The 26,008-nt window shown below is 43.3% G+C and overlaps 1 protein-coding gene across 1 annotated transcript in view; it reads left to right on the forward strand.

The window, feature by feature from the left end:
* Window positions 1–26,008, forward strand: part of LOC144678727 (E3 ubiquitin-protein ligase HECW1-like) — a 676,338-nt gene that overhangs the window by 429,394 nt on the left and 220,936 nt on the right. The window contains exon 11 of the mRNA XM_078538571.1: window positions 14,197–14,347. Within this exon, the coding sequence (XP_078394697.1) occupies window positions 14,197–14,347 (151 nt within the window). The remainder of the gene's footprint in view (window positions 1–14,196; window positions 14,348–26,008) is intronic.

Consider the following 26,008-nt stretch of genomic DNA (forward strand, 5'->3'; position numbering starts at 1 on the left):
CATCCACTCGTTCCACCAACTTGTCTATCACCTTTGGAAGTTCTAAACTATCGTCCTCAGTTTATAATTCTTCTAAGTTTTGTATCATGCACAAGGTCTAGGTCATTAATATACATCAGGAAAAGCCAGGGCCCCAACACTGACCTGTGGGGAACTCCACGACAAACCTTCCTCCAGCCTGAAAAACATCCATTAACCACTACTCTCTGTTTCCTGTCACTCAACCGATTTTGTATTCATGTTGATATTTTCCCTTTTATTCCGTGAGCTATAACTTTGCTCACAAGTCTGTTGTGCAGCATTGTAGCAAATGCCTTTTGAAAGTCCACGTACACCAGATCAACAGCATTGCCCTCATTAACCCTCTCTGTTACCTCCTCAAAAAAACTCCAGCAAGTTAGCCGAAATAATTTTCCCTTAAGAAATCCATGCTAGCTTTCCTTAATTAACACACATTTGTCCATGTGCCTATTCATTTTGTCCCAAATTATTGTTTCTAGAAGATTCCCCATCCCCGAAGTTAAACTGACTGACCTGTAGTTGCTGAGCTTACCTCTACGCCCTTTTTTGAACAATGGTTTAACATTTGCAATTTTCCAGTCCTCTGGGACCACCCCTGAGTCTAAGGAAGACTGGAAAATTATGACCAGCACCTCCACAATTTGCACTCTCACTTCCCTCAGTATCTTTTGTTATGGCACAGCTGATGGTAAATGCTAAGCTGCTAAAGGGAAACTTGAAACAGTTTCCACAACTGTTTTGCAATTTGTATTTATTTCGGGATGCGTGCCTTGAATTTAGTAGTAATAAGACCACCCAGTCTTATAGGTTTCTTACAAAACTAAATTAAACCTTTACTAATAGAAGAAATTATTTTAAGCAAATACAAAGATCTACAAATTACTACTATGATAACTTGTGAACCTCCTAATTAATCTAACTCCCAGTTACACCTCCGTTAAGGCAACAGTAAAAAGACAATTGCCCTTGATGGGCGGACGGGTCCCACCGGCTCAGCGGTGGGCGGGCAGCTGATCGCCGCCACCGAAACGGGCCCCACCATTTTAAGTGGGCGGGCCAATTAAGGCCCTCCCAGCGTGATGTGCACCCAGAAACACTGAGCGCTCCCTGTGCAGGCGGGGAGGGGGGAATCCCTGAGTCGGGGCCTGCATTCTTTCGTGCATGCGTGCGAAAGTGCGCATAAATCTCCCTGAGGCATGGAGGTGCCTCAGGGAGATTAGTTTAAGTTTTAAACATCTAACTAAAGAAAATAAAAACTTTTAAAACATGTCCCTCATGTGACAGTGCCACATGAGCTGGGACATGTAAATGAATTTTTAAAAAAAATTTTATTGCCCATGGATGAAGTTTCATGAAAAATGTGAAGGCCGCCTGGGCTCTTCACCTGCCCGCCAACCTTAAGGTTGGACAGGCAGCTCATTTTATTAGTTCAATTAATTTTTAACAGGCCTTTGACAGTTTGGTGGGCGCACAGCTGAGTCGTCTGCGCGCCCGCCGAACTGAAAATCTAAGTGACGCGCGTTGACATTGGGACGCCCGCCCACCGTCACCGTGTGTCATTCACGCGCCGGCGTGCGGGCCTCACCCTCATTCACCAACCCGAAAATATTTCCCAAAAACACAGACCCCACTATTACTCTACTTTTCAATAAATTCCAATAACATTATGAAAAATATTTTATCTTCCTGACACCTCGCATACATCTCACCTGGTCCTGGTGCCTTATCAGCTTCAAGTACTGATAGCCTATCCAATATCCCCTCCTTATCAATTTTAAACCCTTCAAGTGTCTGAATTACCTCCTCTTCCAACGTGACCAAGGTGGTACCTTCTTCCTTGGTAAAGACAGATGCAAAGTATTCATTTGATACATTAGCTATAGAAACATAGAAAATAGAAGCAGGAATAGGTTATTCAGCCCTTTGAACCTACTCCACCATTCAATATGAGCATGGCTGATCCTCAATCTCAACGCCATACTCTCGTTCTCTCCTCATACCCCTTGACACCTTTAGAGCCTAGAAATCTATCTATTTCCTTCTTAAATATATTCAGTGACTTGGCCTCCACAGCCTCCTGTGGCAGAGAATTCCACAGGTTCACCATCCTCTGAGTGAAGAAGTTTCTCCTCATCTCAGTCCTAAATGGTCTACCCCATATCCTGAGATTGTGACCCCTTGTTCTAGACCCCACCATCCAGAGGAAACATCATCCCTGCATCCAGTCTGTCCAGTCCTGTCAGAATTTTATACATTTCAATGAGATCCCTTCTCGTTCTTCTAAACTCCAGTGAAAACAAGCCTATTGGGCCCAATCTCTCCTCACACGACAATCCTGCCATCCCAGGAATCAGTCTGGTGAATCTTAGCCGCACTCCCTCCATGGCAAGTATATCCTTTCTTAGGTATGGAGACTAAAACTGCACACAATACTCCAGGTGTGGTCTCACCAAGGCCCTGTACAGCTGCAGTAAGACATCCTTGCTCCTGTACTCAAGTCCTCTTGCAATGAAGGCCAACATACTATTTGCCTTCTTAACTGCTTGCTGCACCTGCATGTTTGCTTTCAGTGACTGGTGGACAAGGACAGCCAGGTCCCTTTGTACATCAACATTTCTACATATATCACCATTTAAATAATACTCTGCCACTCTGTTTTTCCTACTGAAGTGGATAACTTCACACTTATCAATGTCATACTGCATCTGCCATGTATTTGCCCACTCATTCAACTTGTCTAAATCACCTTGAAGCCTCTTAACATCCTCCTCACCACTCACATTTCCACCCAGTTTTGTGTCATCAGCAAACTTGGAAATATTACATTTGGTTGCCTCACCCAAATCATTGATATATATTGTGATTAATTGCAGCCCAAGCACTGATCGCTGCGGCATTCTGCTAGTCTCCGCCCGCCGTTCCAAAAAAGACCCATTTAGTCCTACTTTCTGTTTCTTGTCTGCTAACCAATTCTCAATCCATGCCAATATATTACCCCCAATCCCAAGTGCTTTAATTTTGTACACTAACCTCTAAAGTGGGACTTTATCAAAAGCTTTTCGAAAATCCAAACACACCACATCCACTGGTTCTCCCTTATTTAATCCGCTAGTTACATCCTAAAAACACTCCAGTAGATTTGCCAAACTTGATTTCCCTTTCATAAATCTATGTTGACTTTGTCTAATCCCATTGACATTTTCCAAGTGTCCTGTTATCACATCCTTTATAATAGACTCTAACATTTTCCCTACCACTGATGTTAGGCTAACTGGTCTGTGAATCCCTGTTTTTTCCCTCCCTCCTTTTTTATATAGTGAGGTTACATTTGCCACTCTCCAGTCTGCCGGGACTGTTCCAGAATCTACAGAATTTTGGAAGATGACAACCAACGCATCCGCTATTTCCATAGTCACCTCCTTTCGTACCCTGGGATGTAGATTATCATGCCCTGGGGATTTATTGGCATTCAGTCCCATTAATTTCCCCAGCACTTTTCTTTAGTAATACTAATTTCCTTCAATTACTCCTTCTCACTAGACCCTCAATTCCCTTGCATTTCTGGGAAATTATTTGTGTCTTCCTCCGTGAAGTCAGAACTAAAGTAGTTCACAGAACGGCACAGAAGGAGGCAATTCGTCCCATCGGGTCTGCACCGGCTCTCCAAATGAGCATTATGACCTAGTGCCATTGCCCTGCCTTTCCCTCGTACCCCTGTACATTGTTTCTATTCAAATAATCATCTGATACCCTCTTGAATGCCTCAATTGAACCCGCCTCCACCATACTTCCAGGCAGTGCATTCCAGACTCGAACCACTCATTGTGTGAAAAAGTATTTTCTCACGTCACGTTTGCTTCTTTTGCAAATCACCTTAAATCTGTGCCTTTTTGTTCTTGATCCTTTTACGAGTGGGAACAGCTTCTCACTATCTACTCTGTCCAGCCCCCTCATGATTTTGAACATCTCTGTCAAATCTCCTCTCAGCCTTCTTCTCTCCGAAGACAACAGTCCAACCTCTCAAATCTATCTTTGTAACTGAAGTTTCTCATCCCTGGAAACATCCTTGTAAACCTCTTCTGCACTCTCTCCAATGTGTTCACATCCTTCCTTTAATGTGGCGGCCTGAACTGTACACAATACTCCAGCTGAGGTCTAACAAGTGTCTTATATAAATTCAGCATAACCTCCTTGCCCTTGTGCTCTATGCTCCTATTAATAAAGCCCAGGATACTGTATGCTTTATTAACTGCTCTCTCCACCTGTCCTGCCACCTTCAATGATGTATGCACATATACACCCAGGTCTTTCTGCTCCTGCACCCCCTTCAAAATTTCACCCCTTATTTTAGATTGCCTCTACATGTTCTTCAACCAAAATACATCACCTCACATTTCTCCACATTGAACTTCATCCGCCACGTATCTGCCCACCCCACCAACTTGTCTATGTCCTTTTGAAGTTCTACACTGTCCTGCTCGCAGTTTACAACACTCCCAAGCTTTGTATCATCTTCAAACTTTGAAATTGTCCCCTGCACACCAAGATCCAGATCATTAATATATATCAGGAAAAGCAAGGGTCCCAAAACCGACCCCTGGGGAACTCCACTACAAACCTTCCTCCAGCCCGAAAAATATCCATTGACCATTACTCTCTGCTTCCTATTTTTCAGCCAATTTTGTATCCACGTTGCTACTGTCCCTTTTATTCCATGAGCAATAACTTTTCTCACAAGTCTGTTATGTGGCACTGTATTAAATGCCTTTTGAAAGTCCATGTACACCACATCAACAGCATTACCCTCATTGACCATTTTTGTTACCTCTCAAAAAACTCCAGCAAGTTATTTAAACATGATTTCCCCTTTAGAAATCCATGCTGGCTATTACTTATCAACCCATATTTTTCCACATGACTACTAATTCTATCCTGAATAATTGTTACAAGAATCTTGTCGACCACTGAAGTTAAGCCGACTGGTCTGTAATTGCTGGGCTTATCCTTACAACCTTTTTTGAATAAGGGTGTAACGCTTGCAATTTTCCAATCCTCTGACACCTCCCCTGAGTCTAGGGTAGACTGAAAAATTATGGCCAGTACCCCTGCAATTTCTACTCTCCCTTCCTTCAGTATCCTTGGATGCGTCTTGTCCAACCCCGGTGCCTTGTCAACTTTAAGTACCAACAGACTATTCAACACTTCCCCTTTATCAATTTTGAACCCTACTAATAACAGAGTTGCCTCATCTGTCATCATGGCCCATGTAGCATCTACCTCTTTGGTAAAGACAGATGCAAAGTATTCATTTAATACCTCAGCCATGGCCCCTTCATCCATGTGTAAATTCCCTTTTAGGTCCCTAATCAACCCTACTCCTCCTTTTACCGACCTTATCCTATTTATATGCCTGTAGAAGACTTTGGGGTTCCCATGGCTGTCAGTCTTTTCTCATAATCCCTCTTCGCTTCTCTAATATGCTTTTTCACCTCCCCTCTGAATCTTCTGTATTTTCTACCTGACATCTGTCATAAGCACACTTTTTCTTCTTTACCTTAATTTCTATCTCCTTTTTCATCCATAGAACTCTGGATTTGTTTGCCCTACCTTTCCCTTTTGATGGGATATACCTTGGCTGTGCCTGAACCAATTGTTTTTTGAAGGTAGCCCATTGTTCAGCTACAGTTTTTCCCACCAATCTTTCGTTCCTTATCTGGCTCAGCTCTGCTCTTGCCCTGTTGAAGTTAATTTTTCTTACTCTGGATTGTCTTTCATCCTTTTCTATCACATCCTAAAATGTATAATACAATGATCACTGCCTCCTAAATGTTCCCCCATTAACACTTGATCTACTTGGCCCCTCCTAATTTCCAAGATTTATAAATGAGATGGGCCAAGTTGGATTGGATAGGGTACATACTGCTGCAGAAATTTTTTCTGTACACAATCTAGGAACTTTTGCCTCTCTCTGCCCTTCACACTACCAGTGCCCCAGTCTACATTTGGGTAATTAAAGTCACCCATTATAACTACTCTATAATGCATGCATCTCTCTGCAATTTCCCTGCAAATTTGTTCTTCTATGTCCTTATCACTAGTTGACAGTCTGAAAACTACACCAAGCAATGTCATTGCACCCTTTTTATTCCTTAGATCTAGCCAAATTGATTCTGTCCTTGATGCCACTGCCTCTTTTTCCAGCACTGCAATGTTCTCCTTAACCAATACTGTTCTGTTGTTTAATTGCTCTGTTGTTTAGTTGTTTAATTGCTCTGCCATTTCCATTCTCCCATTTTGGACTGTAAGGGACCTACATTTGTCTTCACCAGTCTTCTTCTTCTTACATACCTAGAGAAGTGTTTACAGTCCTCTTTTATGTTCCTTGCAAATTTAATCTCATACCTTATTCTTCCCCTCTTAATCAATCTCTTGGCACCCTTTGCTGAGTTCTAAACTGCTCCCAATCCTCAGGCTTGCTACTTTTTCTAGCAATTTTATATGACCCCCCTTTGGATCTAATACTATCCTTAATTTCTTTTGTTAGTCATGGTTGGCCCGCTTTTCCTGTTGTGGTTTTGCACCAGAAAGGAATATATAATTCTTGCAATGCATACATTTGTTCCTTAAATATTAGCCATTGCCTACCCGTCATCATGCCTTTTAATGAAGATCCCCAATCTATCTTAGCCAACTCGCACCTCATACCTTTGTAGTTTCCTTTGTTTAGATTTAGGACCCTAGTTTTAGATTTCCAACCTAAAGAAGAATTCTATCATGTTATGGTCTCTGTTCCCTTAAGGACCCCACACAACAAGATTATTAATTAACCCCTTCTCATTGCCCTCTGCCTCAATGTGTAAACCTCCTTTTTGGTCCCAAATCAGCCATACTCCTCCTTTTACCACCCTTTTACTATTCATGTCTACAAAAGACGTTGTGATTCCTTTTTATGTTAGCTGCCAGCCTCTTTTCACATTTCCTCTTTGCTTCTCTTATTTGCTTTCTATGTTCAGCCTGGTTCTCAATTGTAATTTCCACCTGACACCTGTCATAAGATTACTTTTTCTCCCATATCTTAATTTCTACCTCTTTTGTCATCTGGGGAACTCTGGATTTGTTGGCCCGACATTTCCCTCTCAAGGGAATATACCTTAACTGTTCTTGAACTATCTCGTCTTTGAAGGTAGCCCACTGTTCAGCTACCATTCTTCCTGCCAACCTCTGAGTTTATTCGGCCCAGATCTGTTCTTACCCCATTAAAGTTGTCTTTCCCTCAGTTAATTGTTTTTAACCAGGTCTACCAGTGCCTCCTTTCTCATTAGACTGGAAACATACCACTGTCAAAAATTTTCTTGAACACATTTGAGGAACTCTTGCCCCTCTCTGTCCTTTACACTACTAATATCCCAGTCTATATTTGGGTAATTAAAGTTCCAGAACCAGAATCAAGCCTGAAACAAAATCAAAGGCACAGTCTGTTATAACAACTTCTTGAAACTGTCATTCATCCTCAGGTGAATTGTGCTCAAACCCATTAGATTTTGAAACTCAGCCAAGCATTCATAATGGCCAGAGCTATCCAAACAGCTCTCTAGGAAGCAAACTACAGGTTCTCATTTCAATTCCAAAGTAGAGTACTTTTCAATCAATGTAAGGAAGCAGATGGTTAGATCTTTTTTCAAATGTCAAAACCAGGCTTTTTTTTGTATCAGCCAGAGCCATTTAAATCACAGTAGAAAAGATGACAGAATGGTTTGAAACATTTTCACTGCATTTTGGTGCTTTCTACATTGTAAAAGCACTGTAATGCATGTGAACAATTATACAAGGCTGGTCAAGGCAAAAGTCAACTTACCTTTAAAGGCAGATCCTTATATCAAATCATTGCATTAAAATGCAACTATATTACAATACAGCACCTTATAGTGACATTTGAAGGTGTTAAAAGAGTTTACACTTACAGACTCAACAGCAGACTTTCTATATTTTTCATGAACTGTCAAGCTTGGTGTGCTTTTAATGGGCTTCCAAAACTCCTCACCGCTAGGTGAAAATGGTTTGTGGGAGGAAATCTGATTTTAAATGGGGAACCTGACCTCAGCAGGGCGGGTGTGCATTTTGTAAACTAGGCATTCCCGACCCATAAAATGGGCGGAGGAAAATTGTCCAGGGTTGGGAATGTGACAGAAAATTGGATTTCTTCCAATAAAAAACAAAGTATGGCCATTTGCACACTGAAATAAGCCTCTGAACCCGAACAACAATTCATCCCTAGAATCATAGAATGGTTACAGCACATTCAGCCCATTGTGTCTGTGCCAGCCCTCTGCAGAAAAAACTCATCAAGTACCACACCCCTGCCTTTTTCCTGTAGCCGTGTACATTTTTCAGTTTCAGATAATGATCTGGTTTGCTTTTGAAAGCCTTGATTAAACCTGCCTCCACCACATTCTCAGGCAGTGCATTCTAGATCCTAACTACTTGCTGCATTTAAAGGTTTTCTCTCATATTGCCATTGCTTCTTTTGTCAATTACCTTAATTATGTGCCCTCTTGTTCTCGATGCATCCACCAGTGGCAACAGTTTCTCCCTATTTACTCTGTACAGACCCCTCATGGTTTTGAATTCCTCTACCAAATCTCCTCTCAGCCTTTTCTTCCCCAAGGAGAACATTAGCAGCTTCTCCAATTTCTCGACTAAGTTTCTCACCCCTGGAACCATTCCTGCGAACCATGTACACATGTACAGCCGATCTCCCTGAGGCAAAGTGCTGTCTCAAGGAGATCGGCTGTACATTAAAAAATATTAAAAATAGAAAAAAAAATTCCCTGACATGCCCCCTCATGTGACACTGTCACATGACATGGGACATGTCCATAACTTTTAAAAACACTTTAATTAAATTTTTTAAAACCCACTTGAAACCTCATCCCGCCTATGGATGAGGTTTCATGCTTTTTCTAATGCCCACCGGGGCTCCTGGCCTGCCCACCAACCTTAAGGTTGGACGGGCAGGTCCATTAATTACTTTAATGACTCTGTCAATGGTCTCAATTGGTGGTTTTGGCTGAGTCCCCGCCTACCTGAAAATTTAAATGAGGCGCAGTGACGTTGGGAGTTCCGTCCGACGTCACCGCGCGTCATTTTACACGTCGGTGAGCGGGCCCCACCTCCCACTCGCCGACAGGAAAATCCTGGCCCTGGGGAACTCCACCATAAACATTTTCCGATCTGAAAAATAACTGCCAACCACTATTCTCTGTTTCCTGTCACTCAGCCAATTTCGTATCCATGTTGCTACTGTCCCTTTTATTCCGTGAGCTCTAACTTGGTTCACAAGTCTGTTGTGTGGCACTGTATCATATGCCCTTTTAATTTATTTCCATATTCCCTTTTAGCATTTCTTATTCCTTTCTTTGTATCCCTTTGTTGCTTTGATAGCTTTCCCAGCCCACTGGATTACCATTTTTCTTTGCATTTCTGCAAGTCTTTGCTTTGAGTTTGATATTATCTTTTGCCTCACTTGTTGACCATGCTTGCTTAATTGCACAAGTGGAACCTTTGCTTCTTAGGGCTATGTTCTGGTTTTGTATTTCAGCAAATACTTCTTCCAATACTTTCCATTGTTTGTAGGTTTATCCACTAACAGGTGAACCCGGTTTACAGTGGTCAAAGTTTACCTTAAATTTAAAACCTTGGTTTGTGACTCTCCCTTCTCCTTCTCGAACCTAATATGAAATACAGCGTTATCATAGTCACTTTTCATATCATTTTCTTAGTGTCAGACTGTTAATGGATTCTGGATTGTTACTCACTAAATTCAGTATGTTCTCCTGTTGGTTCTAAAACATTCTAGAAAACAGTCCTGGGTACATTCTAGAAATTCACTGTCTTACTTCTTGAGATATTCTGCTTTTCCTTGGCTTATGTGAAAATTAAAATCTCCAATTATAACCACATTGTTTTTGCTACATGCATCCCTGATCTCTGTACTTAAAAATCCCTCAAAACATCACTCCATGAAGAGATTTGCAAGCAGGTCCTACCAGAGTCTTGCATTTTTTACTATTGCTTAACCTTATCCTTATTGTTTCCACTGCTTGAGCACTGTTACTGATATCCTTTTTCTACTTTGATAACTGTGCCCTTTATCAATATTACTACTCCCCCTCCTTTCTCAATTTCTCTGTCCTTTCTAAAGATGCTCTAGCCTAGAATATTTAGCTCCCAATCATACTTAGGGGTGAGCCAGGTCTCTATAATTACTAATACATATTACCTTTCATATAGCATAGTTTTGCATACTGGTATGCACTATGCAATGAGAAATTAACTGGTGATGCATAAATCTTAACTTGATTGGAATATCTAGACTTGTGATTTGTTGATGAAACCAACTGGGTAATAGCTACTGGTGTTTGCAGTGACAGAAATTAAATTATGCAATAGAAAAATTATTGAGATGTACACTTGATTTTTTTCCTTTTATCTCTCCTCCAAAAACACTGTTGTTCTCCTTTTCCCACCACACTAATTCTCTGCATTTCTTAACCCATTCTAACTGCTTTGCTACTAAAAGATCGGTGGTAATGTTGCTAAAGGAACATTTTTGCAATTTGTCACAAACTCTTGTACAAGAGTATGTGTTACCATAAGGAACTAGTTACAGTTCTTCTAATGGCTAAGGTATGTGGAAAGAATCTACAAATCCTTAACATAACATGTCCCATTGAGCCCAGATGAGATCATAATCATAAACCTTCTTCACTAACTACTAACATGGAAATCTCTTAGAACCTAATAAATGTATAAGAAGCTAAATTTGTAGAATAAGAATATTTGAGAGATTGCCAAAGTTAATATAATGCACCGAAGGCCAGATCTGTAAGATCCCTGTGGGAGGTTTTCTTAGACTCAAGCCATATGTGATCCAATGTTACAAAGTCTCTGGTCCACTTCACCTCAAATATTAACTACATAAATTTAGTTTTGACAATTTTATGATGCTACAATTGAATCGGTGAGATAGACTAATAACTTATGTCTGTGTGTGTTCAACAGCAGTTTCCCAGCCTGCATCATTCTCCTCCAAACATATGGGAGAATCAGCAACAAAATGTCAGGCAGAAGATGTCAAACAATTCCCAGCATATCCATTGTTTTTCAGTCAGTGTAACTCACTTGTGCAATATCTCTGTTTGTGCTCATCTAAATGCAAAGCTAAATTCCTAGTAAAAATACCATTTGAGAATGTATACTGTGAGATATATGTTTATATTTCCTTGATCTCTACCTCTGAAGAGTACTCTATAATCCTGAAATGCTGGGAAGATTTCCTCTATTTGTTATATGTAACAAAGTCATAAATATGTATAAACAACATGTTTATAATTTTGCTGCAATAATTTCCCCTTCTCCATATTTACTGCAGTACAAAGCAAGGGCCTATTCCACACTAAAATGATTGCCATGTTGCAGTTTGGCTGCATGCCATCAATGACAGGAGCAAAATGGGCTTTTCTGTGTGACGGCCAAATTGCCTTTGAATCAGCAACTGAAGAGTTGGCAATGATTCCTACAGAAATTTCAATGTGTGCTTGTTACTTTATTTATTAATGTGTTAATATAACTTAATAATTATATTTATTATTCATTTAATATCTCTGTGAATCTCCACACTGATCAAGTATTCAAACAACACTCTTTTGGAATGTAAGAAGATAAAACACTCCAGCCTGAGAACCCTCGGCAGCTGCAGCCAATGTTGTTGCTTCCCACGCCAAACTTCACTGGGCCCTGGTCCGTCCCATCTCTTCTGCCACTTCTTACCATTGCTTAATGACATCAAGTTCTTCCTTATGCCCATTGTTCTTTGTTAATTCCAAAATGCAAGCTTCAGGTCTGGAGATTAGTGTATGTCATGACACTTGTGCCCCAGTCTACTGTCTGGTCTGAACCTCACTCCATATCCCTGGTTCTTGCTTCATCGTCTGTAAAGAGAGCAGAAGGTACATTTATGAACCAATTCCTTATTGCAGCTGAGTGGACAGTAATAATCTGCAAAACTGTGATGCTTTATATTAGAGCATCTCACATTCATCTTACCTGTTCTGCCAATATGGAGAACATAGCATGAGTCTCTTACATACAAGCTGGTGTGTGCTCCCTCCGGCCTCCTGAAGAGAAATGAGTTTGACTGCCTCTATGTTGATGAAAGTCTTCATGAATTTTTCAAAGGTGTCAGGGGCTTCATTGTGTTGGTTCTCTTCCAGTGCCACTGTGGACCCTGTTACTCAATGTGCCCTCTTTCCTTAAAGCAATTTAATGGCAGAATCCATTTAATTAAACTATTACTACTGTTTCATAAGTTTTTAACGTATTATCATGGCATTCACTGTATCAAAGTGGTAAAAGCACTTTTTTTTTAAAAAAATACTTTGATTAGGACATCATTGCACAATAATGTGTCAGTAATGAACTAAGCATAACTTTCAGTAGTAAAGTATGAAATACCTTAAGCTTCTATATTCAACAAGTCCATATGCAAAATTTGCAGTTCCATTTCTTCGTTACCTGGGCTACAATCCTTAAATCATGGTACTTCTTTCTAATAATGCAACAAGATCACATTCAGAAAACCAAACCTTCCCACAGTGTAAGTGTTTCTTCACTGTGTATTCTAATTACTTTACTGCACAGTCTGTTCTGAAAAAATGGTAATTTAACAGCATGTTTAACACCATCTTCACAATATAAAGATGAGCCTTAGAGGAGATACACAATGTTTGGTTGACTTCTGCTAAGCAAAATTATCAAATTTGCAGAATTAAATCTGTCAGAAAAATGCTGGTTTGTTGGAGGGGTGATGCCTGCAAATGGAAATGAGTGAATTTTATTTCTCAAGTATGAGAATACAGCAAAACCATTTTGCTGCTTTGATTCAAATGGCCACACTAATCTTTCAGAAGGCATGCACAAAGCTGTTTAGTTCCTAACCTGCAATTAGGCAGAAAGAACCTGAACTATATATCCTAAAGTATTTTGTAAAATCCAGTACTGGATTATTTCTTGTGTGGAAGTCAATATATAAAGCTGCTAAGAGGCTAATCGGAATTTAATAACTGTTTGTATTTTTTGTATTAAAGGAAGTAAATGGCTTTTAAAGACCATTCAAATTAACAGAGTTGAATTCGCTCATTAATGACGTCCGTGAACTTTTACAGCTGTGTTATTGATTCACATTCCAGTATCTAGTTTAACTGATGCGTATTTAGCATTTATTTCCTTCTAATTGCTTACCTAGCTCTTGCACCCTTATTCTAGTTTCCTGAGGCTAAATACTTGCTGCAGCCAAGATAGTGGACACCCTGCTTTGAAACCTGCTAGAGGTGTGTAATTGTGCCACAATGGCTAACCCTTCCCTTTGGCCAAGTTCTGCCCATGGTAGATGTTTGGTCTTCCTCTGGCATTTACATTCTAGAAACCAGTTTTTCAGGCAGCTCTCGCAGAGCAGAGCGAGTGAGAAGAAAGGATCATGAGGTTGAAAGTGTATTTGCAATACTGTACTCGGGCCTCTCCTAGGCTTCCCTCTGGGATTCCAACAAGATTCTAACAGGACAATGATTTATTCCCCTGTGCTTTATCTCCCAAAGGACATTACCGCAACAATGGAGAAAAGGGGCAATGAAATAAATCAGCTTAAAGCCAATAACACAGCCACAAGAAGTACATCTCCAATGAGCTTCTTAGCCCCAGTTGTGCAATATAGAACTCTATGCACTCTGTAATAGTCCATTTAAAACCTTTCCCAATTGACAAATTAACTAAATTAATATCTTAGTCAAAAGAGAGCCTATATTCTTTTGATCAGCATAATTTTAACAGTGGCAATGAATTTTTTGATGCGTTACAACAATCATTAATAAAAGCAGTTGGAAAATATGGACTCAAGTTTAAATTATTTCTCCTCCAATAAAAATGCTTCTTTTTCTACAATCATAATATTTGCTCTCTGGCATTTTTCAATATTACTTCTTACAATATCAACATTTCCAACCTAACTAGACTTCTACAAAATGGCATATTTGGTTTAATTTGATCTTTATTTGATCTTTAGTTTTACTTTCCATAGATTTCCATTGTTGGAAGCTAACAATATACATTGTTGAATTCCAGACTGGGAAGCACGGATTGATAGTCATGGGAGAGTTTTTTACGTGGATCATGTAAACCGTACAACAACATGGCAGCGACCTACAGCAGCTGCTACACTTGATGGTCTGCGCCGGTCCAGCTCCATCCAGCAAATGGAACAACTTAACCGAAGGTACGTGAGACATTAAATTGGGGCATTGGTAAAAGGTGTCTACCCAACTAAATTGGCATTAGGTCTATGGAATATTTTAAGGGAGAGAAATGAGACAGGAAAGTCTTTCATTCTTGTCATATGACTGATTTTGAGTATTTATTGTTCCTTTAGTCAAGAAACCGTGTCTACCTATTTATGGCAATTGCTTCCTTCACTGAGTGGAGGGAGCTGTTGTAATCACTAATGTTTTTTGAGGGTTATAATGTACACAGCATTTTGTTTACAGGTCATTCATATGCACCAGAGTGATGAATTCTACAATGATGAATTCTACACCCAAAGGTTACCACTTAATGTTTTACAAAAGGTTTAGGCGCTTCTCACAGGAAGAGCAAAAACACTATCAGATAAATTATGATTATAGAATCGATGGTTTCCATTTAGCAATATAATTTGTTTTGTAATTTGAAAAAGGATGAATGGTCTCATCCATTCCACCAAGGTAATTCACTCTTCTCATCACCCTCAGCTCACACACTCACATCACATATCCACAGGGATCTCACTCCTCAAAGGAGAACATCACTAACACCTCTCCCTCCGAGTCCCCTTTGCTTATGACCCCCTCAACCTCATCCTCTATCACCACAGAGGGAGCAGCTGCTCAATGAGTGATTCTGGAGGAAGAAGTATGTGTCTGCCTCTGAGTCCCCACCAAACACCCTTGGCGTCCCTTCTACCACTACTGTTGAATCCTCAACCTCCCACCCTACCACCTCACTGTGCCCTCAGTCATTCTCACTATTCCCTCATACCACGTCCACCCCCAGCTCACTCCCCAGGAGGCAGTCATGAACCCATCAGAACCTCCCTTGCATGTTCACCTGGACATCCCTCCCCTCCCTTCCCACCCTGGAACCCCTTCGCCCTCCGGAAGCCCTCCCTCAACACCCCAGTCCTCCCACCTCCCCGACTCCCTCCCCACTCTGGACTTCTTCCTCCCCCTCCAAACTCCTTCCCTTTCACTTTCCACCTGCCTTACACCTACCTCCCAGTTGCCATCTTCTACCCTGTTACCCCCTCCTCCCCCTGTACACCCTCCCCCCAACTTCACCCCCCACCCCCCGATGCCTTCACTCCCCCCTCCCAAACTCACCCCCTCGACACCTCTTCCTCTCCCATTTGATTCTAGACCTTCCCCTTCCACCCCCTCAACCACCATCCATTGTGAGCAGACACTCAACGGTGACTTTCCGCCTCCTGTGGGCTTCTTCACCGTGGAGCCATGTCCATAAGAATCCACCCAGCATGCCGTGGACGGTCCTCCAGGATCCTGTTGCTGTCGCGCTCCTGCATTTTCTGCTCCCCGGATGTCTGTGATGTGAGCAAAGCCCTGGTGGTAAGTCCCGACTTTTGCACGTCACACTTGTCAAGACAATCCAGTGGGCGGGGGGACGATTCTGGTGGACCAGACTTATAATGATATGCTGATGTATTACAATGAGGTTCCCGACATCCGATGGCGGGTAGCGCAGCCCACCGTTGGCAGGCGGAGCAGACGATCGCAAACTGGTTTCACGACGTCGTGAAACGGATTTTTGGCCTTCTCGCCATATTGACCGCTCACGCCAGCAAACACGCCTGACGCCAGCGGGCACGGGATGACGAGCTGTATTAAGGCTGCATGTGAACAGGAGGCAGGCTACAATTGACCTCTATTATGAGTACGAATTGAATAGCAGTTCTCTATTCAGGATTATCAGCTTCAACGTCTCAATGAAAACATTATTTCACAATTGGCTTAATCAGAATCTCTGGGTCCATGGCAACATGATATTCACACAGGGGTAAAATTTCCACTGGAATTCTCCTGATCTCTTGTCTTGGCTTTGGCTGTCCCTCTGGGATTTCGACTGGAAATATGCGGTCAGTGGTAAAAGTGCAAAAATTTTAGTCCATGTTCTCAGCCAGTAAATACAATTAGAATTTAAATCATCTAAAAAGTCAACACAGTGATGTGATCAGAGGAGCAGGAACACAAAAAAATGTCTATATTCAATGTATATGTTATACCTGGTTGAAGCGCATCAACACAGCTCTCTCCAAATCATCTCCTAATTTTTCAAATACAGCAATGATGGAATTGTACAACTGGGTTCACAATTTCTTCATGGCATCAGTCAGAAAGCTTGTAAGAGAACATTGCTCAGTGATTGGTTCCTCACTGTTTTGGAGCTCCCCTGCAGTTGGCGGCAAAGATGCCACTAACTCCGTGGCACTTAGGGCGGAATTTTCCATGCCCGCTGACGTTGGACATCATGGCGGGCATGAGCGAACTGGTCGGTCACATCTGCCACCTGTTGCCGGATTTGGCGCCACGTGGACATGGAGGACATCCACTGCCAGTGACCATGAAAGTGACAGCGGCACTCAATTCTCACGCTGGTGGCTCCTTTCAGGGTTTCACAAGTGACCTCTGTGGGATATCGCAACTGCCACAACTGCATCCATGAGGCCACGGACACCACCTTTGCGAGGGCACACAACTTTGTGCATTTCGCCCGGGATCAGGAAATCCAGGGTGCAAGAGCGTTGGGATTTTCCCAGATCTCAGGTTTTCCATAAGTACAGGGTGCCATTGACTGCACTCATGTGGCACTTAGATCTCCATGGCAACAAGCAGTCAACTACACCAACCGCAAGTGCTTCCACTCACTGAATGTTCAGTTGGTGTGCGACAACCACAAGCGCATCCTGCAGGTCTGCGCTCGGTTCCCAGAGAGTGTCCACGACTCCTACATTCTAAGTTGGTCACAGATCCCTGACTTCTTCCAGGGTCCATACATGCTGCAGGGTTGGCTCCTCGGAGACAAGGGCTACTCACAGAGGACGTGGCTGATGACACCCATGCGGCCTCAGACTGCAGCAGAGCGAAGCTACAATGAGGCTCATGTTGCAACTCGCACCTTGGTGTGATGAAAATGGAATGTTGAAAATGAGGTTCTGGTGCCTGGATCGGTCTGGTGGAGCCCTGCAATACCGTCCACAGAGGGTGTCACACATCGTCGTCATGTGGTGCACTCTTTACAACCTAGCACTGCAACAGGGGGAGGAGCTGGCGGAGAAGGAGATGGAGGAGCTGCATGTCTCCTCCGGTGAGGAGGACGTCGAAAGGGATGAGGGTGAGGAGATCATTGAAGGCGAGGATGACGGTGATGAGGCCATTGCACTGGCCAGATGAGGCAGGCACGCTGGGGAGGTCTTTATAGCTGCTAGCTTCGTGGAGAATGATGACGACATGCAGTGAGGACACACCATAGATCCTCACATTGCATCTGTGAATGTTTGACTCCTGTCTGGCTGATGATAACACACACACCCTCTGTGATGGAGACACAGCGGATGCCCATAGTCCTTACATTCCAGGAAGATGATGACGACATGCAATGGGGATACTGCATAGATCCTCACAGAGCTTATGTGAATGTCTGACTCCTGTCTGGCTGATTGGCAGCTCGCATGCGCTCTGTGAACAGGGTCATGTCATGGAGAAGCAGCGGAGAAACTTTCACTCCTCCTGATCCTATGATATCCTTCGTAAACTGTCACCGGACACAGGTGCTGATGAGATGGAGGGGGGGGAGGTGGGGGTGGGGGGGTGCGCAGTCGCACCTCGAAGGTGCTGAGAGCACACAGAGAGAATGATGGACTCTGTGCCACCAGCCCAGGACATTTTGGCAGCAATGAGAAGCCCCATTAAGATGGAAGCATGACTGAATGACTGATGTATACAGTGACAGTGAAGGCTCACCATCACTGTGCTGGGATGGCTGCACAAAGCACAGGTAGGAGGACCTGGACTGAGACACCTGCCTTTAACTTGTGCACTTGTGCAGGGACCAAGGTTTCACATCTGAGTGACACAAACACTGTCCATCAGAACAAGGAACCACAGGCAGGGAGACATTCTTGGGAGTTTATTAACAAAGTGAACATTATGTTCAAGTGATTAACACTCGTGCCCAGGCTGTGCAACTACAGCTTCTTAATTTTCCTAATCCTGCCGCTACATCTTGGTGCTCCCAGGACATCCACAGAAGAGGTGGAGACAGCCTGCTGACTGCTACACCCTGCATGGATGGCCTTGACAGGCGTCCTCTGGACGGCCTGCTTTCGGGGTCCTGCTGTGTGGCAGTGGCACAATCCTCGGCCTGTGGAGCTGGATTTGTTGAGGTCAAAGGAAGAGGGGATTTGGGTGGGCCAGACACTCCCGGAGTTACCTGGATGGACAGTCCTGGGGTGTGCACCTGCTGATCTCCTTCCGATAGGTGCCTGAGGGTCCCTGGCTGACTCTTTGAGGAAAAGGGGAAGCTGGAGTGAGATTGGGCTGCCCTGCACCCCTCTCATATTGACACTGTTGGGGGCCAATTATGACATCAGCAATGCAGGAGTGATGTCCTGGACTAAGGTCTCCGTGGCGGCCACCATCCTACCAGTGTTGACCTTGGCGCGTTGGCATGCTGGCACTATCACCTCAGACTGAAGGCAGATAGACTCGTCCATCGTGCCTTGCAATCTGAGGAGTGCTGCGGACTTCCCTTCCTGATTTTCCTGAGCTTGCCTTTGCAGCTTCAGCAACTGAGGTATGACTGAGTCCAGAGTCTCGTCATCTGACTCGGACTCAACAGGTTCCTGGTCTCCAGCAGCCCTCTGAATGCCGGACACCTGGGAAGTCCCTGCCGCTGCCTGCTGCGGATCAGACAGTGCGATGTGCTCACCAGATTGTGACCATGAATCTACTCTAAAGCTTGATCCCACCGAGGTGTGTGTCTGCACCTGTGGAGGGTGTGGGTGAGCACTGTGATGGGTCTTCAGTAAGGGTGTCAGCAGATTCCTCTTCTGAGGTGTCTTCAGGGCTTGAGTCGAGGACTTACGTCGTGGACCCTCTTGGCTGTTTAACAGATGTGCCTGCGAAAGCAAGGAGAGATAATTAGTTCATGGCAGAGAACTGCGGAACAGGGGAACTGACTCACAGCATGGTTGTCTGATGGATGTTACACTGCTGGATCCTCATTTGGTTGAGCACCACCGACCTCACCGTCAGCAAAGGAATGGTCCAGATCTTCGCCGGCCAGCTGGATGACTCTATTTTCAAAGTTTGTGAGTGCCTTGATTTTAGGCATTCCACCACCAGTCTTGTTGTGTGCCAGCTTGTCTTGCATGAATACAGATGGAGAGAGTGTAAGCAGGATGCCTGCCAGGCCAGATGATAAGTTTGCCTGGTATGTGTGGGTGGTGAGTGGTACCATGGACTGGATGAGGAGACGATCCACAGGGCAGATGAAGATGTGTGTGAGAGAGTGAAGTTTTGTCTCTTGAACTGGCAGTGAGTGAGGTTCCTGTAGATGTGTGATGCATTTGTAAGTGTGTAAGTTGAGAGTGATGAGAAGCGTGACTTACCCTGGTAGAATGGAGGAGATCATTCATCCTCTTTCAGCATTGGATGGCTGTCCTCTTTTGTAGAGCTTTGGCACTGACCACCGCTGCCGCTGCCACTGCCTCCCAAGCTGGATTGGTGATGTTGCTGCCCCTTCTGTAGCCAGAGCGTGGGTAGAGGACATCATGGCATGCTTCCATAGCGTCCAAAGGCATCCCAGGGATGGGTCACTGAATCAGGGGATGTAGGTACACCTACAATGCTGTTAGGAAAGGAGTTCCAGGATTTTGATCCAACGACAGTGAAGGAATGACAACGTAGTTCCAAGCCAGGATAGTGTGTGGCTTGGAAGAGAACTTGCTGGTGATGGTTGTCAATGGTAACCACCAGGATGTTGATGTTGATCATTCATCCTCTTTTGGCACTGGGTGGCCGTCCTCTTTTGCAGAGCATTGGCACCGACCACCACTGCCAACGCCTCCCAAGCTGGATTGATGATGTTGCTGCCCCTCCTGTGGCCAGAGCATGGGTAGAGGAATCACGGCGGGACTTAATTAGGTGGGAGACAACACCTTGGGACAGAGTTTTTCTGGTCCCGCCCCCACTGAGACAGGCCCATAAATGTGGACAGCCATTCTAAACTCCATTGACTTCGGCGGGACCCGTAAAATCCCGCCAGTGTAAAATTCCGCCCTTGATTTCCGGTAGTGGGAACCTATTTACCATGTATTTGCATACCATTAATACTCACGGCAGCTGAAATGGTGAAACAGTGTGCTCCTCAGCTCCTGACTGTCTCCCTTGCTGGGAGTCGGCTCAGAGCTGCGGGAGATAGTCGGGAGCTGAGGAGAGCCTATAAATAAAGACCGGGGATTGCAGAGCTGCCTACCTTGCTGGAAGTCGGTGTGGAGCTGCGGGAGGCAGCTGGGAGCTAAGCAGCGCACCATTTCAACATTTCAGCTGCGGTGAGGCAGGGGTGGGTAGGAAATAAAAGCAATTGTGATGTCACAGGAAGCTAGTAAGTTGATTGGCCAGTAAGTGCTCAGTTTAAGGGACAGTGTGTGAAAAACCAGCTTAGGACATGGGAGTTAAAGTAGATCTATAAATAAAAGGTAGATTTATAAATAAAAAGAACTAAAACTTTAAAATAAAAAAAAACTTTAAAATTAAAATAAAACAATAAAATAAAATAATTAAAACAAACATCTAAAACATGTACCTGTGTAGTTAAGAAGCGTATGACTTTTAGTTGCCTGTGGTACTGGCATTCAGTAAGCACAGTAAATTGTAGCATACCTGGGAAGAAAGTAATTAAAGTGTAGCATTTTCAGCTCAGTGTGTGGGCACACGCCTGACATGATTGAATGTGAAATGGCGTGCAATATTTCAGTCGGCTGACATGCGCAAGAGTCGGCAGTGTGCCTGCCAAAAATTAAGAGGGCTATTCATTAATCTGAACTTTTGACTGCCCGTTGGTTGGCGGGCGGGCGAATAGGCCAGGCGGCTTTTGCATTTCTTATTTCTTGCGAAGCCTCATCCACAGGTGGGATGAGGTTTCCAACAGTGAATAAAAAAACAGTAAGAGGTTTTTAAACTCATTTTTAACATGTCCCTGTTCATGTGACAGTCACATGTGGGGACATGTTTCCCTTATTTTTAATTTTTCAATCCTTCAGCTCCCTGAGACAGCTCTATGCCTTCAGGGAGCTTTCATTGCACGCACCCCCCCCGCGCATGTGCAAACTTCAGCGCTCGCGCTCCTCCCACCCTACCTCAGCAGCACTGAGGTTATCAGTGTGTGTTTCATGCCATTAATTGGCCAGCCAGCATGAAATCCGCAGTCGGGGCTTGATCGCCTGACGAGGGGAAAACCCTCCCCAAAGTAAATTAACTAAATAACATAAGTTGGAATGGCAGGATAGGCACTATTTTGCAGTTGTGGGATGTGGGGGCTTTTGGACGCCAAGGTGATTCATGACAAACACGTCTGCAGAAAGTGTAAGCAGCTAGAGGAATCCCGGATCAAGATTATTGATCTGGAAGCCGAACTGCAGACACTGCACAACATGAGGGAGGGGAAGAGATACCTGGACACTTTGTTCCAGAAGACGGTCACACCTCTTAGAATGGGGTCATCTGTTTTGCTCTCCAATAAGGGACAGGAGGATGTGACCGTGAGTGAGACAGGTTATGGGTCCGAGCAAACAGCAGTGGAGGAGGCTCAGACTTTGCAGTTGTCAAACAGGTTTGAGGTGCTTGCAACACGTGTGGATGAAAGTGAGGTCTGCAAGGTGGATGAGCCGACTGGCCATGGCACCATGATACAGGAAGCCGTTCAAGCGGGGGAGCAAAAAAGAACGTAGTGGTAGTAGGGGATAGTATAGTGAGGGGGATTGGCACTGTTCTCTGCAGCAAAGAACGAGAGTCCAGATGGATGTGTTGCCTGCCCAGTGCCAGGGTTCGGGACATCTGCTCAGGGCTGGAGAAGAACTTGCAGTGGGAGAGTGAGAACCAGTTGTCTTGGTCCATGTAGGTACTAATGACATAGACAGGACAAGAAAATAGGTTCTGCAAAATCAGTATGAGACCTAGGCACCAAATTAAGAAGCAGAGCCTCAAAGGTAATAATCTCTGGATTATTACCTGAGCCATGTGCAAATTGGCATAGGGCAAATAAGGTTAGAGAGACAAATGTGTGGCTCAAAGACTGGTGTGGGAGAAGTGGGTTCCAGTTTGTGGAACACTGGCACCAATACTGGGGAAAGTGGAGGCTGTCTACATCTGAACCGTGCTGGGAGCACAGCAGTGTTCTCACAAAACTCATAACTAGGGAAGTAGAGAGGGCTTTAAACTAAACAAGAGGGGTGAGGGATCAAGCTTGGGTGGAGGTAGCAAATCAAGAGGTAGAGTCAAAACAGGACAGTAAAATTGTAATAGGAGAAATGAGGGTCAGAGAATGGCAGAAAGGGACAGAGGGAAAAACCTAAGAATATATCAACAGTCAAGACTAGATGTTACAAAGGTAACAAAAAAACTGAAGGCTCTGTATCTGAATGCACGTAGCATTCATAACAAAGTAAATTAACTGATGGCCCACATTGAAGTAAATAAATATGATCTGATAGCAATTACGGAGACATGGCTGCAGGATGACAAGGGTTGGGTCCTGAATACTGAGGGATACATGACATTTAAGACAAATAGGAAGCTAGGTAAAGGTGGAGAGGTCGCACCATTAATCAAAGATGGCATTGGTGCAATAGTTAGATATTACTTTGGTTCAAGAGATCAGGATGTAGAATAGGTTTGGGTGGAGATGAGGAATAGTAGGGGAAAAAAGTCACTAGTGAGAGTGGTCTACTGGCCTCCTGAAGGTAACCACAATGTAGGACAAAGTATTCAAGATGAAATATTGGGTGTTTGTGATAAAGGGACAGCAATAATCTTAGGTGAATTTAATTTACATATAAACTGGAAAAATCAAATTGGCAGTAGTAGCCTGGATGAGGAGTTCTTAGAATGTTTTGAAGATAGTTTCTTAGAGCAGCATGTTCTGGAACCAACCAGAGAACTGGTTATATTAAACTTGGTATTGCATAATGTGACAGGATTAATTAATGACCTCAGAGTGAAGGCATTCCTAGGTAGCAGTGACCACAATATGATTGGATTTTACATCCAGTTTGAAAGGGAGAAGAGTGGGTCTAAGACTAGTATTTAAACTTAAATAAAGACGTCTATGTGGGCATGAAAGATGAGCTAGCTGAAGTGAACTAGGATACTAGGCTAGAGGATAGATCAGTAGAGAAGCAGTGGCAGACATTTAAGGGGATATTTCAGAATACTCAGAATAAGTATATTCTTAATACAAAGAAAAATTCTAAGGGGAAGACCCAACATCTCTGGTTAACTAAAGAAGTTAAGGAAATCATCAAACTTAAGGAAAAAGCGTAAAACTGCATAAATTGCAGGACAGATAATTGGTCAGAACATAAAGAATGGCAGAGAATGACTAAAAGGTTAATCAGGAGAAAGAAATTAAAGTATGAGAAGAAGCTAGCTAGAAATGTAAAAATGAATAGCAAGAGATTCTACAGGTATTTAAAAAGGGTAAGAGTAAGTAAAGTGGGTGTTGGTCCTTTAGAGAGTGAGAATGAGGAGTTGATAGTAGATAATAAGGAAAAGGCAGAAGAAATGAACAAATATTTTGCTTCACAACAAAAACAGAAACAGAAATACCTGGAAAAACTCAGGTCTGGCAGCATCGGCGGAGAAGAGCACAGTTGACGTTTCGAGTCCTCATGACCCTTCAACAGAACTGCTTCTATTTTGCTTCTGTGTTCACTACAGAGGATACAAAAAAGCATTCCAATAATAGCTGCAAATCAGGTGGAAGGGAGAGAGGAATTTAATCACCAGGGAAGCAGTACTGAGAAAATTGATGGAGCTGCGGGCTGACAAGGCTCCAGGTCCTGATGGTCTTCATCCCTGGGTCTTAAAAGAGGTGGCTAATGACGTAATAGATGCATTGGTATTAATTTTCCAAAATTCGCTAGATTCTGGCAAGGGCCCATCAGACTAGAAAGTAGCAAATATAACCCCTCTATTCAAGAAGGGAGGGAGGCAGAAAACAGGCAACGGTAGGCCAGTTAGCTTGACATCTGTTGTGGATAAATTGTTAGAATCAATCATTAAGGAGGTTATAGCTGGGCATTTAGAAAAGCTTAAGGTAATCTGGAAGAGTCAGCATGGCTTTGTGAAAGGGAAATCATGTTTAACCAATTTATTGGAGATTTTTGAAGGAGAATATGCATAAAGGAGAGCCTGTAGATGTGCTGTACTTGGATTTCCAGCAGGCATTTGATAAGATGCCACATCAAAAGGTTATTGCAGAAAATAAAAGCTCATGGTGTAGGGGTTAGCATATTGATATGGATCAAAAATTGGCTGGCTGGCAGAAAACAGAGTATACATTTTTCTGATCCCACAGGGGTCTGTGCTGGGGCCTTAGCTTTTTACAATTTACATCAATAACTTAGATGAGCGGAGCGATGGCATGGTAACTAAATTTGCAGATGACACAAAGATAGGTAGGAAATTATGTTATGAAGAGGACATAAGGAGGTTGCAGATGGATATAGATAGGTTGAGTGAGTGGGCAAAGATCTGGCAAATGGAGTTTAATGTGGAAAAATGTGAAGTTGTTCACTTTGGCAGGAAGAACAAAAAAAGAGTATTACTTAAATGGAGAACGGCTGCAAAATTCTGAGGTGCAAAGGGATCTAGGTGTTCTAGTACATGAGTCACAAAGAGCTAGTATGCAGGTACAGCAATTAATTAAGAAAGCTAAGGAATGCTATTGTTTATTATGAGAGGAATTGGACATAAAAGGATATTATGCTTCAGTTATAAAGGGCATTGGTGAGACCACATCTCGAATGTTGTGTGCAGTCTTGGTCTCCTTATTTAAGGAAGGATGTAAATGCATTGGAGGTGGTTCAGAGGAGGTTTACTGGATTGATACCTGGAATGTGCGGGTTGTCTTAAGAGGAAAGATTGGACAGACTAGGCTTGTTTCCACCGGAGTTTAGAAGAGTGAGGGGGTGAATTGACTAAAGCATATAAGATCTTGAACGGTCTTGACAAGGTGGATGTGGAAAGGATGTTTCCTCTTGTGGGTGAGTCCAGAACTATAGGGCATTGCTTTAAAATTAAGGGTCGCCCTTTTAGGACAGAGATGAGGAGAAAGTTTTTCTTTCAGAGGGTTGTGCGACTTTGGAACTCGTTGCATCAGAAGGCGCTGGAGGCGGGGCCATTGAATATTTTTAAGGCAGAGGTAGATAGATTCTTCTTAGGCAAGGGAATTTATCGGTGGTAGATGAGAAGGTGGAATTCGAAACAAGCAGATCAGCCATGATCTTATTGAATGGCAGAGCAGGCTCAAGGGGTCAAATGACCTACTCCTGTTCCTATATCTTATGTTCTTATGAATAGGACTTCATCAAGTTAAGTCCTATCTTCAAGTTTAAGTTAGTGGCACATGGGAATCACGGGCCTCCTGTTCCTGACAGCTGAAATGTAGTATGCACCAGGTGAGGTTGTTCAATCTTTAGATCTGAGGTTTTGTCTTTGTCTAACTCAGTAGCACAAGGGAGGGAAGCAAGAGAAGCTGGCAAGGAGTGGGGATGTGAAAGTGTGGTGGTCAGGTCCTCAAACAGTGCAACAATTGGGTGGCAAGAAGG

This window comes from Cetorhinus maximus, chromosome 3 (genome assembly GCF_964194155.1).
Source record: "Cetorhinus maximus chromosome 3, sCetMax3.hap1.1, whole genome shotgun sequence".
NCBI classification, from domain to species: domain Eukaryota; kingdom Metazoa; phylum Chordata; class Chondrichthyes; order Lamniformes; family Cetorhinidae; genus Cetorhinus; species Cetorhinus maximus.